This window comes from Taeniopygia guttata, chromosome 5, assembly GCF_048771995.1.
Source record: "Taeniopygia guttata chromosome 5, bTaeGut7.mat, whole genome shotgun sequence".
NCBI classification, from domain to species: domain Eukaryota; kingdom Metazoa; phylum Chordata; class Aves; order Passeriformes; family Estrildidae; genus Taeniopygia; species Taeniopygia guttata.
In genome coordinates, this window is record NC_133030.1 from 3685284 (window position 1) to 3701674 (window position 16391).

At 40.3% G+C, this 16391-nt stretch overlaps 1 protein-coding gene across 2 annotated transcripts; it reads left to right on the forward strand.

Annotated features, from left to right (window-relative positions):
- Positions 1 to 5103: 5103 nt before the first annotated feature.
- PRRG4 (proline rich and Gla domain 4) lies at positions 5104 to 12876 on the forward strand. Of its 2 annotated transcripts, none has more exons than XM_030273403.4 (6): positions 5104 to 5362; positions 6007 to 6121; positions 9184 to 9347; positions 10646 to 10694; positions 11399 to 11534; positions 12247 to 12876. In XM_030273403.4, the coding sequence occupies exons 2-6, from the start codon at positions 6016 to 6018 to the stop codon at positions 12473 to 12475; spliced, it is 684 nt and encodes a 227-aa protein (XP_030129263.2). In that variant the 5' UTR covers positions 5104 to 5362; positions 6007 to 6015; the 3' UTR covers positions 12476 to 12876. The 2 variants fall into 2 exon arrangements, with proteins under 2 accessions (XP_030129263.2, XP_030129264.2); XM_030273404.4 differs by lacking the exon at positions 5104 to 5362 and adding an exon at positions 5665 to 5896.
- Positions 12877 to 16391: the final 3515 nt, after the last annotated feature.

Below are 16391 nucleotides of genomic sequence, written 5' to 3' on the forward strand. Positions count from 1 at the left end.
CCCTGTGATGTCACACACGTCTATTCAAACTCCACACCCACAATCCCAGTTCTGTCATTCCATTTTGGAATCTTCTCCACGGCCTCAGGTCAAATGCAGAGTTCTCCTGGGGGTCAGTGCCTGTCAGCACAGAAAGTCTGAAATTCTCAGCAGCCAGGGCTCCAACACCCAGTTTAAAAAAGCAGAAGAAAGTTTCCTTACGTTCAGAAGGAGGGTCCTGTGTTTCAGTTTGTGCAGCTGCCTCTGGTCCTGTCACTGGGCAGAGAGTCGGGCTCCAGCTCCTTTATATCCTCCCCTCATCGATAAGGCCAAGAGCTTTTGTTCTTGCCCAGTGACCTTAAATACCAAACCCAGATGTGGTCCTTTCCAAAAAATAACTCACCAAAACTATACCAGCAAAAGCCAGAAGCAGATTTCCATCATGCTGCTAGAAGTTTTTTGATGTGATTTTTTTTTTTTTTTTTTTTTTTACCCTGCATATATTTGGGAGCACATGGTTTCAAATGACCCAGCTGATGGTGACAGTTTTCCAGAAACCATTTTATGGAATGCTCACATCAGGACATTTATGTAGAAGTCTCACAAGCTAATAGTCTTTTTCATGGCAAAAAAAAAAAATTTTGGTCTTATTAAACTTGCTGCATCTAAAAAAAATTATGAGCAAGTGACAATGCAGAATTTTAATCCTGTAATTATAAGTAAAAAATATATTATAATTATAATTGTAAAATTAAATTTTTAATTTTAATTATAAATATATAATTGTTTTTGTTACATATGTGTTATTACAAGTGTCTGATTATTTCTGACCACAGCCTAGTGGACAAAAACCAAATATTTCAATTATGTGGAGGCTTTCCTAAAATATTTTTGAACAATTATGCCTGAAACTTAAGTTTCATTCTGAAACTTAACAACTGACATTGATCTATAAACCTGTCCCTAAAATCCTAGTTATTTGGCTACTAAACCCCTACTTTTTTTCCATGTTTGTTGCTTTTACCCCTACACTGCCACAGGATATTTGCACCAGAATTTTCTTTTTTCGATTGGAAAAATCACTAACAGTCTTCTGAAGGAAAAAAACAACTACTTCAGCAGAATTTAATCAGATAAATTGAATTTTTAATTGTAAAGAATCTCACGAACACTTAAAAGACCCCCATCATGTCCTGTGGGAATGAAGCAATAGCCTTGGCTAAAAATGAAGTGATTTGTGTATGTGAATTCACGGCACATTTCAAATACTACTATAACATCATTAAAAAAGTAACATTGATTCCAAGTAAATATTTACTTGATGATAGATTTTTCAAAGATCATAATAAAACTTATTATATCTTTTATTAGACCAACCAATTTAACTGAAAAACCAGGCATTTCTGAAGGAAGTTGGAAAGGACACCAGAGAGTACCCAAAAAAGAAGTTTTTCAAATATGGTCTGATCTAGAAAAACCCTTCCCTCCTGCAGGTACTGTGTGGTATAGGGTACCAGATTTCTCAGAGATACTGATATGGTTCACTTGCTTGTTGACACGTTTATTGCTGAGTATGATAGCCAAAAAGCCCTTTGATGTTAACTGTAAAAAATCAATAATTAAAATCTGCTACATTCAATTACCTCTAGCAAAAAAACACATTACTCCTAAATCAAGCTGCCTGGACAAATATAAGAACTTACAATAGTTTTCCGTAAAGGACAAATCTATGCCATATGAGTCAGGATATCAAATAAATCATTTTAACGAACAGACCAGATGCATACAGCTCCACATATCCTTGATAAGAGGATTTGTAATTCTTAATTACATATTTATGTCATTTCATTATCAGATCAATTGAAAAATACTGCATGAGAAACTGAACAGTAAGAAACTTATTACTTGAATTATGGTAGGATACATTTCCATCCAAGGTCTTTTTAATCAAAAATCAGTAAAGCATATTGTTCTTTACTATACTGAAATTAATACCTGAATATATTCAAAATCAAATGATCAGTGCATGAACATAGATTGGTACCATCTTCCTTTTGTGAGGGATACACAGACCTGGTTCAATTCAACAGCACCATATTTAATTTCTCAAATAACATTTTAACAAATATCACAAGAAGTGAAGTTCTAAAATACAGGTAAATAACTGTACTAGCTAGTATGGCAAGTAATGTAAAGATATTCTTAGAAACATGAATTATATATTCACCCAATATTAAAAGCAAGTGATGTAAATTAACTCCCTATTTTCCACCTCTCCGAATATTTTAATTATGTATCTACTATACTGTATACTGGTATTTACCTGGAAAGGTTGATGAAAGCAAGATCTTAATTGATGGCTCCATCCTTCCAAGCATCTTCATCACACAGCTTGCAAATCAAAGCTATTTTACCTGAAAAAATACTTCACAAGTAGGAAAGTTACATGCAAAAGGTACTTATTCCTCTGCCATGCTAAAAGCTGCATATACATGGGAAATATTCTATTTAACCTCAGCACTTGCTGCACCCTTTTTTTACTTGTCATTACCTTTTCTCTGATCTGCATAACAAACCAGAATTCAGGCACACTTCTAGTCATTACCTATAGCAATTTTTCACACATCCATTTACCTGCACAGCCACCCTGAGTGAGGATTCACCACCAGTCCCCAAGGTCACAGAGCTGGAAACTCAGAGTCTGAGCTCAGAGGGACACTCAGGAGAAGTTACAATCTCCTCTGAAGCAAAACACTGAGGTCTCCTGTTTTCCCAATCTCTACAACTTTTTTTTTGTTTTTTTGTTACAGCTCAATAACTGGCTTTGGATGGGGCTGACCCCTCAGTCTCAGTCCACACCTGGAGCCATCTCCTCTGCTATGGGCAGGGCCAGGGGATGGATTCACATCCACTCCCCAGAAGGCATACATGAACAATCCCAAAAATCTTTTCCCCCCTCTATTAACAGTGTAATACAATGCTGGCATAACACAATGGAGATTACCTGCTACCTGTACAGCAGACTTTCCTCACATAAAGCTGTTGTTAGGACACAAAAGAAGTTCTCACACTGGCATGCAGGTATTTTACTTACACTTAAATGCACCACAGAGCCCTTGTACATTCATGCCCTTGCACTGGAGCTGTCAGCAGCTATTTCACAGCTGGCACCACCCTCTCTGAGACACTCGGGTAGGAACTCAGGGTGAGGGTTGAGTAGAAGGGCATGGGACAAAGCTGTGAGGCCCTTTACAAAGTAATGGTAGTTTCTTCTGCCTTCCAACAAGCAGCAGCCAAGTATTCTTATCTCCTTATTATCTAGATAATAAACAATCTATAGTGTTTTCTTCTAAAATATTCTTATCTTAGTTCTCCATTGTGTTATAAGCAGATACACAATCAGAATATCGAATTTTCTGTTGAGATCTCCACCAGCTAAAAAGCATTAGAGCCATCCCAGCTAGTAAGTTACATGTTCATCAAGTACGTCTAAACGGCAGCATGTTTATGTCATAAAGTAAATATTTAACTACAGTCATCATTCTTCCAAACAATCCTCCTTATTTCACACATCAGAAGTTTCTGGTTTTCTCCAGGGAATTTCTGATCACTTCCACTAGTGTTACCCAATACCCCCTCATTCTACTCTTTCCTGCTTCTGTATATACAAGGCATGCCAACACTTAAATAAAGAATACAATCCAAAGTCACTACTGGAGACACACAAGCACAGACACAAATCACTGTCAGTCCCTGGATTTCCTAGTAGCAAAATCCTTCAACTCACGTATCCCAAGAGTTTCTTTGGTGTGCAGCTTTTAACGCAGCCTAGCCTATCCCAAAATTTTTCACATAGTTCATGTTCCCAGCACGCAGTATGAAACAAATCCTTAGAGCAAATGTGAAGCACTTCATTGTTTCTATCTCGTCCTTTGGAGAAGCCAAAAGAGCCAGAGATCCATGTGCTCAGCCTGGCCTCTGCTCAGGGAAGGAGTGATGGGAGCTCTTGAATAGGGGTGTGCTGGTGCAAACCAGCTTCCTACATTTCGGGGACCCACTTCTGCCCCTTTCTAGCCTGTTTACCAGCACAGACCCAAAACAAACAAAAAAAACCCGAAACAGTAAGACACGCAAATAAAAAAATCAAAACAAAAAGAACAAAACCATTGTTTTCACACTTGTAAAACTACTGCTGGTCCTTCCAGCTGCCTGGCTCGGAAAGCTTGGTGGAGATAAGGCTCTCTGAGAGCAAATGCTCGCTAATAGGTAAATGCTTGCTAACCGCGGAGCAGCAGCACCTCTGTGCCCCGCCCGGCCGGGGAGGCACACCCGGCCCCGCTCTGGCTCAGCAAAACCCCCACCAGCAACTCCGGGCGCAAAAAGCCCGGCTTAACAGAAGAAGGGGTTTGCGGGAGGAGAAAGGACAGGTGGCTGGGAACAAAGGCCAGGGTAGTGCCCGAGAGAAAACCTCAGCAGCAGCCCAAGCGCCCCCCATGACCCCCCTTTAGAGGTCCAGGAACGTTTTGCTCCCGCCCGGGGGCGGCCCCAGCCGGGGCTCGGGCAGCGCCGGCGGGGGCGGCTGGGGGCGGCCCCGGGACTGCGCCGCGCCCTTCCGGGAAGGGGCTGGGCCATACCTGATCCCAACAGCCCAGGGAGAGAGAGGCTGATCCACACCTGATCCGAGCAGGACAGAGAGAGAGGCTGATCCACACCTGATCGGAACGGGACAGAGAGCGAGAGGCTGATCCACACCTGATCCGAACGGGACAGAGAGAGAGAGAGGCTGATCCACACCTGATCCGAACGGGACAGAGAGAGAGAGGCTGGTCCACACCTGATCGGAACGGGACAGAGACAGAGAGGCTGATCCACATCTGATCCGAACGGGACAGAGAGAGAGAGGCTGATCCACACCTGCTCCGAACAGGACAGAGACAGAGAGAGAGGCTGATCCACATCTGATCCGAACGGGACAGAGAGAGAGAGGCTGATCCACACCTGATCCGAGCAGGACAGAGAGAGAGAGGCTGATCCACACCTGATCCGAACAGGACAGAGACAGAGAGAGGCTGATCCACACCTGCTCCGAACAGGACAGAGACAGAGAGAGAGGCTGATCCACACCGGATCCGAACAGGACAGAGACAGAGAGAGAGGCTGATCCACACCGGATCCGAACAGTCCAGGGAAAGGCTGTCCCAGCCCCTGCTCCTCTGGAATCCCGCCGCACAGCCGGGGAAAGGCTGTCCCAGCCCCTGCTCCTCTGGAATCCCGCCGCACAGCCGGGGAAAGGCTGTCCCAGCCCCTGATCCGCTCGAGTCCCGCCGCCCAGCCCGGGAGGGGCTGCCCCGTGCGCCGTTCCGCCCGGCTCCCGCCGGGACAGGTAGGGTAGTGCTGGGAAGCGGGATGAGCTGCTCTTTCTTCCGCGGGCGCTCCCCGGGCTCTCGTCCTGTTCCCCGGGCCCTCGTCCTATTCCCCGGAGCTGCCCGGGCCGGCGGGGGAGGCGGCGAGGGAGGCAGGGCGCTCCGGGGCCGGGGAGCGGTGGGACGGCTCTGCGGGAGCGCCCGGCCGTGGCCCCGAGTGGCTGTGGCGCGTCCCCGCCTCGGGTGGCGATTTAGCTGCGTGGGGTGACCCCGTGCTGAGTTACGGGCTCATTTCATGCCTCTGACAAAACGGGCTTTGTGGCTGTTCCCGTCGGGGAGATTTTGTTACCTCCTGCAGTTTCAGAGCCCGCCTGGGGCACCCCCGGGGCACCCTCGAGGCTCTTTCCCGTCAATTCACCGGCGAGCGGGGCCGCCGCTCTGCTGGGCCGGGAGCGGTGACATGTGCGGTGTTACACAACGAGAGCTCCGCCAGAGACAGGCAGGACCTGTTCGGGTCGGTGCCTCTTCCAGGGACCCATTAGCCCGGGATGCGTGTAGCTGCTTGCGCTGGGTGACTTCACTGCCAGGATCCGCTCCGGGTTCATCGCTGACGCTTCCGAGGATTGTCATTCTTGCTTAACTCGCGTTAGTTTCTGTCTGACAGATCCCGGCCATGCTCGCGGTTTTGGTTGTGCTGTGTCAACTGCATGTGACGGTGTTCGCGTTTCCTCACTGCCCTGGGAGATTAAATCACTTGAAGCAACCGGAATGGAAAGATGGTAACTCAGTTTTAATGCGACATTATGCTTTCCAAAATTGTTTCTAACTTTGTTTTGCTGGCTTCTGTTAATTGTTGCTTGGTTGTTGTTGTTTTGGTTTTGGAGTTTTGTTTTTTTTCTTTTACTTTATGAAAAACATTAAGCTGTTTTATGCTTAATCTCAGATTATTTTGATCTCTTTTGCTGAAATGATTGATAACTGACTTTGGTGTTAATATCGAGTATCAGATCCAGTAGTAAGTGCAGACTGGGACAACTGAACTTTTTCCAGGCCTCTGGGATTACTGTGGTTGATACAACCAGAATCCTTTAAGTAACATCAAAATTCAGAAAGTTTGAAACCTGTGTTAAAACAATATTGTTTTGGTACTATTTGAGCACATCACAGTTGTATATCTGAAATGACTTTGTATTTGAAAGGGTTTATTTGGTTGTTTTTTGAAACTGATATTTTCTCTCAATGCCAGGCCCCCTTACAACACCTGGAAAGATAACCACAGTGCTGCTTTTGCAGTTCTTCCCTGTGGAGGGAGAGAAGTGGAGAGGAACTCATAAAATCATAAATATGTTCTCCAGAGAGACTCAAGCACTCCAAAGCCATGTGATGCTTAACATTTTAAGCATCAGGGCTTTAAAAATGAATTTCTAGCTTAGCTGTCCAGTCTTCTCAGTGGACAATGGGTGCTGAAACCTTAAGATAGATTTTTAAATGTCATCACATGGAGCAGGTGGGTCCTTCAGGGCAGTATGTGGAGCAGAAACCATGGCTAGCAGAAAAGTGCTTGTGACAATGATTTATTAAAATCCATATTGCTCTGGGCATAAAAAGTCAGGCTGCCTCTTCCCTGTGAGCTTCTGTGAGAACTCTCTCTTTACAATAGGCCCAGACCACTCCTTCTTTAAAGACAGAGTTGGAAGAGAAGTATCCAATTAATATCCAATATTTTATTAATAAAAATTTGGGTTTTATATATATATATATATATATATATATAAATAATCCAATAATTTAGCAAGCAGAGCAGTTGCCAAAGGTATGGGGTACCTGCATTGAGTGGTCCCTCTTCAGCATTTTCTGAACATCGTTTACCAGCAGAGCTGCTTCACTGAGAATGTTGTGTGGTTGTATATTTAATTAAATGCTGGGTATCCTAAAACTGCATGGATCATTTTATCAAACCAAGGATTGCAGAACTGCATCCAGGTCCCTCACACTTAGGACACAATTCAAATTCATCTGTTTCATTCTTAAAATATTGTTTTAATCACCAGGCAGCAAGTAAGTTGGAGATGGAGATATGTGACAAAGTGAAAAAAGTGCAGAAAAATGGATAAAAATTCTTGAAAAGAAAAAGGTCCATGTATCCCTGGGAATTGAGGGTTCTAGGCTCCAGGCAGTTTGATTATGCATTCCATTTTAAACAAAATGCATGAGTTCTCTAAATTAATTCAAAGGACAGCTAATACTACTTGCATGGTAAAGAGTGAAACTACTGAGCAAAACTGAAGATCTCTGCTTCAGAAGACTGAAGTTACTTTTGTAATTTGCACTGAACCAAGAACATTGATAAATTTTTTTCCATGTAATTATTTTCCCTTTCCACTTGTGGGTTTGAGGGAGTTTTGATTTTGGTTTTGGCTTTTGGGTTGTTTTTTTGTTGTTGTTGTTGTTAAGTCCTTTTCTCTGGTTACTCTTCAGGTATAGTATAAATATTTCAAGCTTGGATTTTCTTGCAATTGCTTTAGAATAACAAAAACAAATGCATGTACACATGTGTGGCTACTTCAGTATGCAGTGTAACAGTACACAAATTATATAAATATATGCTGTCATATTCCTTAAATATTCTATCATATTGAAGACATAAGCAACCAATATGTAAGTTCTGCTGCAGTTTTCTCAGTTTTCAGAGAGCAAAGTGTTATGAGATACCACTGCAAGATCTAACAGTAACTATTAGGGTGAAAATTCCAGAGTGATGTGATAATCTTGCCAAACAGGCTAACAAGAACACAAAGCTAATCTGTCATTGAATAACTTTATCCTGAATCTCATCTCCTTTTTCAACCATCCAGCTTGGTATGTAACAATGCTGTTTCTGCATTACAATTGCAAAAATAACCTCTAGTCATTTTGCTCAACCAAATAGCCTGAATTTTGTGAAGACAGATTAGGCTTTCACCAGAAACTTAGTTTTGTCCTGGATTTTTTTTTTTTTTTTTTTTTTTTTTTTTTTTTAATAAGAAACTGTAGCAAGAGCAGGCTAAAACTTGACTGTGGAAAATGCCTAGTGAGGAAATCCATTCCTGTATTCCAAAGCCTTCTATAATTTCACTCACTGTTCTGGAATCTCACTTCACCACTTATTCCATGAGGCCTCATGGAACACAAAAGAGAATCTCTTCTTTTCAAAAGTCTTCAGAAATGCATGTTGTCAGTAAAATTTGTATCATGGACAAACTTAAAACAAATGAACTTGGCAATAAGGCTCCTTTACACAAAGCTTTGTGCCATGATTGTGAAAAGAGAATGATTGTAGAATGAATAGGAGTCTGCTGATGTGATTTAAAAACTAAGTTCTGTAAATAAAATTTGGTACTCAGAGATACCAGAATATTGATAAATGTATATTTGGTTTTTTTCTTCCCCTACCCTTGTCTCCATCCCCCACTAGATGAGGGTGTTGCTTACTTTGGATCTGAATTCTGCTTTATGTGACAATTACTTTGTTCTTTAGACCTCCAGTAAAAACTGATGCTCACATCCCAAAACTTGACCAAAATTTCTCATGTCAATCAAATTCTCCTGGCCAGGGTAAGGAATAGCCGAGATGGCTTATGAGAAAGGCAAATACATTTACTTTATGTTACATGGCTGGAAAATATAGTAGTGAAGATGACATTTTAGGTGGAGACCTTGATATTTCTTTCCCTTGTACGTAGCTAAGAGATGCTAGGGAAAGAAATTATCCCAATGTGTTAAAATCTTTACCATTCTTTTAAAATACCAAATCTAGCCTTCCTAACTTGTTTTAAATCAACTTGATTTTTTTTTCCATTAGTGTTCGCATCTGCAAGGGAGGCAAATTTATTCATTGGACGACATCTTCTGAACAACAGATTTGATTTTGAAGCATTCACAGATGATAACCTGGAAAGGGAATGCTATGAAGAACTCTGCAATTATGAAGAAGCAAGAGAAATTTTTGAAGACCCTGAAAAAACGGTAGCAGTTCCAATTTAATTTAATATAGTGAGGGAGGTTATTTACTAAATAACTGTATTTTTGTACACAAATTATTGTAACACAAATTATTGTACACAAATACTGTAACTCCTCTAACATAGCACTGAGAGATGACTACTTACTTTGTTTTAAAAGCAGATATCCCAATTACATGGGGTTCTTGCTTTAGATACACAGTGAGTGCACTTGAATATGTATCTTTGTCTTAAAGATTTTAGATGTGGCTTTCATTCTGCAAACAAATAGAAATGAAGCTTCAGAAGTCCCACTTGTGGATATCCCTAGATTTTCATACTTCTGGATTTTTTTACTAACTTTTCAGCATCCAGTTTAAATGTTTCACATGATTAATGTATTCATTGGCAGATTGCATCCCTGTGTCATGCCCAAGAAGTGTTTTGTAAGAGGCCAGTGTGGAGCAAACCTGCAGTTCAGCTATTGCTGAGTATTCCTACAGCACCACATTCTAACTCCCTACCTAGATGTGCCTGAGAAGAAACCTGGTGCATATATAGATATAAAATATATATATATAAACAGAGATATATAGATATAAAAAGAAACAGTGAGAAACCTTTCAGCTCAATAAAGGAATGTGAGGATTGTCTGAAGACTGGTTGTTGCACAAGCAGCAATAATCTCTTTGTGATTCTAGGTGTGCTCTGCAGAAGGAGTGAGGGATACACCCATGTTCTAAAGAAGGAAGTGTTAGCTTGCTATTGCTAACACACCCCTAAGAAAAAGGTCACATTGCTAAATTGAAATCCTGCTGGAGTCATTTGCTAGGTAGCAAAAGTGAAAATTATAGCTCAACACATGTAATGCCTGATGGTCATACAACATAAAAGTTTTTCTCTTAAATGAACCCCACTATTTTTCCTAGCTGATGTGAATTCAAGTACTGTTCATGCAAATGTTGGAATCTTAAGAACTTTGCCTCAAATACTGTTTTGTAGGGATTAGGAAAGAAACAATTGTAAGTTGTTTTTTTTTTTGTGTCAGAATATACCCTAACTTCTATTGTAATCTGGAAGAAATATGAGGTAACACTGTACAGTTAAATACACTTTTTTCTTTTACCAACTGGGATCTGAGAAATTTTACTGCAAAGTTGTAGAAGAAAAATACCATGGGATGAGTAAATACAAATCACTCAGTAGGAGTTATTTCTGTTTATGCCATTGTTAAATTCTGCCCATGGTACCATATTAAATATAAGTCAATAGGCCTGTCACTTATGTATCTCATATAAATCTGATTCTTTTTGGGTTTTATAGATGGATTTTTGGAAAGATTATTCAACTAAAGGCCCTATAATAAAAATAGGTAAGTAATCTTTTTACTTTTTTATTATATTGCAATATTTTCTGGTTGTTATAATACTATATTCTTAATAGATCAACCATTCAGTAAAGGAAATCAGAAATTATCTTTTTACTGAAGATCACTATGATCTGTACAAATCTGTTTAATTATCTGATACGATAAAACTGAAGCATCTTAAAGTGGGATCCGTTACAGGTCTGTAGGTAAAACCAGTAATTTCCTTGAGCATTTCTTTATTACACAATTGGTAAACTTTGCAGTAATTTTGTGGCTGTGGTTTGGTTTTGTTTTTTCTAACCCCCCCCCCCCCCCCGATTTCTTTAATAGTAATATATAACAGCCTGATCTAGGCTCAGAGTCTGATGACAGATGTTTAATAAAAAAATGGTCAGTTGGACTTAAGGAAAGATTTACAGCCTGATCAAGGTCACAAGTACATGAAGGAATATTTGGAAGGCATTGGAAGACAAGCATCTCAACAGTTTCATGTAGAGAAATTGGGGCATCAACTCCCTTTTGCTTTAAGTTGATTGTGAATTATTCTCTTGAGTTATGTTGCACAGATTTACAGCTTCTTACAGCAAGTTAAGACATTTGTGGAAGGAACAGCCTAATAGCAGTGCAAAAGTAGTATTTTACAGTGTAAACTGAAGGCTGGCTAGATGGAAAGAACATAATGAAAATCACCGATGTTTTCTCTCCAGGTGATGAGGCACTACAAAAGATTAATGTCACAGGACTGCTCATCAGCCTGGTTGCTGCTGGAATACTGTTGGTTATAATTGCACTGATTATCTTCTACTGCTGCAAGAGCAGATGCAAATCGAGGCAACCACCAGGGTAAGGAATTTCACTGCTTAAAAAACCCAAACACACACAAAACTAACTCTTGCTTAAGATTGGCATTTAAAAATCACTGTGGGTTGGTCTAACTATTGTATTCTCGGAAAATCCAGTGGAGTTCTAGTTCTTACTTGCCTAGGAGCAAAGTTAAGTGAGCACCAACAGTAGTTATGCTGCAGTTAATAACACAAAAATGTAAAGCAATATTGCACACCCAAACCTTTGGGTTTGCCTTTTTTTTTTATTGCATATGTGTGTGTTCTTGGTTTCAAAATATTCTTACTGAGATAATGGAATAATTTTAGTATGTGGGGGCCTGCAATGGGAAGTCTAATGTGTTCTGTTGGTGCTTGGAAATAAGCTGTGTGCTCTACCTCAGATGTAAGTGGTTGTGGTAGTAGATGATTAAACAGTTTGGAGGAAATGCTTTTTTAACCAAGTCTTTACTCCTGAGTGCTCCTTTGTCCTAACTTGAAAGGAAAATAAAAGGATTCTGTGCTTTCTCTTCCTTATGAATTTCACATCACTGAGCTATTCTTACCCTGTGGTTTGGAGGGAGCATTTGGCGTGTGCTCTTTGTGATCACTGAAGGCATGGTTTTTCCTCTTGTGGGGTTTTGGGGGTTTTGTTTATTTTACTATTAAGACCTAATCTTCTTGCTTCCCTTTAAAGCAGAAACTTCCACTTACCTGCTGTTACCTTTGTTTAGGCACTTGGGTTATGTGAGGAGCAGAAGACGGAATTCAGCCAGCATCTTCAGGAGGCACGAGGAGTTTTCCTTGAACCCCGTTCCCCTCGGAGCTGAGGACTCGGGGCTGCCCACCTACGAGCAGGCAGTGACCTCAGCTGGACAGCACAGTGTGCCCCCACCTCCTTACCCAGGGCCCCCCAGGCATGCCCGGTTCTTCCAAAAGTCCATGTCCCTCCCTGGCCCCTAGGCACAAATCTCCTGCTGGCCTGAGGGGGACTGCTGCGACATAACATGCTTTTGAAAAAAGTGTGTGCTACCTTGCATATTGCAAGATGATTTACAGAAATGTGAAAGATCTCCTGGAAGACCAGGAAGGAGTGAAGTTCCCATTTGGGAAAAGAGGTCACCTGGCACAAAGGGTGCAGGACTGTTCTTTGCACAAAGGCACTGTGCCAAGAGAAGAGAATGCATAAAGAGCAAGTCCTGTACTGCTGCCTTCTTCCATATGAGCCATCCCATCAAACTATTGATGTTTCATTAATGGTTTCATTGTCTTTTTCTTCAGAAAGAACAGTATTTTAATTGCTCATATTGATAGTGACTTAATACTTTAAACCACCATAAAAATCTACTTTGTTGTTTGACACATTCGCTTCTTTCCTGGGTGAATTTTCTATTCATTCTTGTAATAGACTGCAAAAATTATTTCATATAATTTTTTGCACAAATAGAGTGCAAAAATTATTTCATGGCTTGATCTGTCTAATATATATATATAATATATATATAGTACCGCTAGTGGATTACACTGGTTTGGTTTAGACATTGCTGATCACATAACTTAATTTGTTGTATTTCTATGATCATCATTTTGCATCAAAAGGAAGCATTCATTACACGGCACACTACTAAGGGAGACAAAGTTATACTTGCATCAAATTGTGTTGATGTTCAACAGTAAATACCAGGCCAAAGAGAGTAAATAGAATGCTGTGGGCCAGTGGGTGTTGGGCAAAAAGCCAGAGATTTGTCCCTTTTTACAAAGCTACCCAGGTTTCACAGGTAATGTTTATTTCATAGTTAAAAAGCTGAAATGTAGTGAGAGACATCTAACTTTCAAACCAAGGCTGACCTACCCCCTAGAAGCACTTTAATAAGTGTGTCTTGCCCTACAGGGACAACAAAATGATACTTTTAACTAGAATGAGATGACATATTAGATCAAAAATCAAGAGTCAAGAACTCCTGGGAGTTATTGGTTCACCGTGTCAAGACAGTTTCTGTATCTACAGCTGTAGCCACCATTAATTTTACATAATATTATTAAAACATCAACCCCCAGCATTATGCAGCCTATAGATCTTACTGAGCAAATTGCTGCCCACCACTTGTGTCCCTTGGCCTCCTCAGCACAGGAAGCCAGAGCTGGGTCAGGCTGGTTTCTTGTTTGACAGTGGCTGTACAGTTAAGGCACACATCATTAAGTTTTTTAAGAAGAAACAAGCTCCCTCTTCTTTACCTCTCATCGAATCAATGCTGACAACAGCAAATTATATTTCAATTTGGTGCCTACAATCCACTTTATATTGTAAGTTAAAGGATTAAGGGTTGAAATGAATATGTGATATTTCACTGAATCTTATTAGTATGTTTTTAACATACTAGAAGTGTTGTTGAGCGAGGTGCAGAAAACTGGTCTGAGATTTTCAATCTGCAGCTGTCTTTGTAATAATGGAAACGCTTCAAATCCTGGAATATAGAGAGAGTACACTGACAGTGCTACACAGTGCAGTCTTGCCCTTTGAAAAACAAATACATTGCAGTTGGTAGCAGTGCCATTGGTGTTCCTGTTCACAAAACTTCACCACTGAATTTGGCTTCTGCCGAGTCAAAAACCTTTCTCCAGCTTCTTTTCTTTTTTATTGAGAGATAGGGGAATCCTCCTGTTGGGATGTTTCAATTCACTTTTGCCCTACTTGAAAAAGCATTTTGAAGTTCTTGAAGTTCTGTAAGACTGAAATAAAAGAATTGTGTGAGGCCACTGTTGACAAAATACAACATTATGAGAAGCTATGCAATCATAAACTTGCAAAAACATTCTCCCATATCCCCCTTGCATTTAGCTAACAATTTTAAATTTTTTAATGTGAATTTTGAGCAGTAGAGCACACTTTTACATAGATTTTTCCTGGGACTCAAAGATTATTAAATAATACTACTGACAGGAGCACTGCAAGTGAAAGGGATTTCAGAAGGCTTGTGACCATTCAGAGATTCTTCAATGTTACTACAGCCACCTAGCAAAGCCACATTTTAAATACACTCCAGAAATTGTACAGAATCCCATTCAATCACTGGAAATTTGATTTTTCTGCTGTTCCTACAAATTATTGGCAACTGATCCCATTCAATACAAGCAAAAATCTCGTCCTTCATAATTAATAAAAAAATTAAGAGGGTATAACTGTTAAACATCAATGGTGTAATGCTTTGGGCAGTAAAGTACCCTTTCAGTAGAGTAAAACACTCAAATTTACTCAAGGAGTCTGCACCTTAGAACCTGAAAATGGCAGGGACTGACATTCAAACACTGGTTGCACATAGCATGATAATTTGGAAGACACATCCTGCATTTTACAAAGAAGGAGCAAAGTTTAAAATTTAGTTGAATACAGTGTAAACTTACCTCTTGGTAGAGGGACAAAATTCCTTTGAGTAACACTTGTTTGGGTTGAGTTTGTTTTCCTTCTTTCATACACTGACTCCTGGCACACTCTTACCTTGTATCTTGTCTCTTTTTAGAGCTCATGGTTCAACAGGGTTAACAGAGGGAAAATCAATGAGACAGACTATGGGGAGTTATTAATTTATATTAAAATTAAAATTAGTTTATTTTGCCACACTTCCAAATCTTACATGTAGCTGCTTTTGAAAACGGAGTTGCTATTAGAATATATAAAGCAGCAAATGACTTATACTTCAGAGACCTTTACAAGGCCATTTAGTAGGACCAGGGGAAATGGCTCTAAACTGACAGAGGCCAGGGTTAGATTGGATATTGGGAAGAAATTCTTACTCTGAGGGTGCACAGGCTGCCCCTGGATCCCTGGAAATGTCCAGGCCAGGTTGGATGGAGCTTGGAGGAACCTGGTCGTGTGGAACGTGTCCCTGCCCATGGCAGGGTGTCTGGAACTGGGTGATCTTTAAGGTCCCTTCCAATCCAAAGCATTCTGTGATTAAATAGGAAGAGGAGGAGGAAGATTTTTGAGGAGCAAAGCAGCAGCAAGTTAACCTAACTTGTATAGAGATGTAAATTATCATTGTTTTGATTTTGGCATTTTTTTCCAGGACCTTTAGGAAAGACAGTGGATTTTAAGTGATTTAACAGAGATCTACTATGATAGTTGAAAACAAAACAGTAAATACTAGTGTTTTGGTTGAAAACACTAGTAAACACATAATTCTGTTTTAAATGTGTCACTATTAGTGCTGTTAGCCATTGCCTTGAAGAATTTTCCAGAACAGCCTTTCCAGCATCACAGAAGATTACAGCATGCAACCTTTTATAAAACAAAACAGTTTATTAATTAGGGCAAATAATAAGGGTCAGGAAAGTGATCTCTGGCTGTGTAAGTTGAAAAATAAATCACTGAACCTGCTTACTGCTGCAATAAGAAAGCCTGCTATGTGATCTATCAATTATGCATTTATAGGTTGAGGGGTTGTTGGGGTTTTTGTGAATTCATTAGAGCAGCAAAACTGAAGTACCACGTGGAAGTGCACTTCCTCACCACAGCTCATGAAAATGTGACTTGTGAAGCATTTGATTCTGGTCCTGTCAAGGTCTATGGCAAGGTTTTTATTGGCTGCAGCTGAACTGGGATTGGAGGAAAAAATGAGATAACTGATCACTTCAGGTAATAAAAAGTATAATGCTCTGCCAAATTATTTACCACAATGTTGTTGCCAAACCCAGTTCAGAGTATTCTATTATAATGATGCCCACTTCTATTAACTAGAATGTTTCAGTCTGATCTGCCCTTAAAACTTATTTTTGAAATTTGAAAATCGTAGGAAAATTCCTTATTATTCCTGAGATTACCAGCTGTGAATAAGATTGATTACCTGCAGCTTATTAGCAACACTACTTCTAGCTTTAAATA

What these genes read in the sequence shown, in the direction of transcription:
- PRRG4 (XM_030273404.4), top strand. An exon ending in TTGAAGACCCTGAAAAAACG is followed by an intron (nt 9,348 to 10,645) that starts GTAGCAGTTCCA and finishes TGGGTTTTATAG; the next exon opens with ATGGATTTTTGGAAAGATTA. An exon ending in AGGCCCTATAATAAAAATAG is followed by an intron (nt 10,695 to 11,398) that starts GTAAGTAATCTT and finishes TTTTCTCTCCAG; the next exon opens with GTGATGAGGCACTACAAAAG.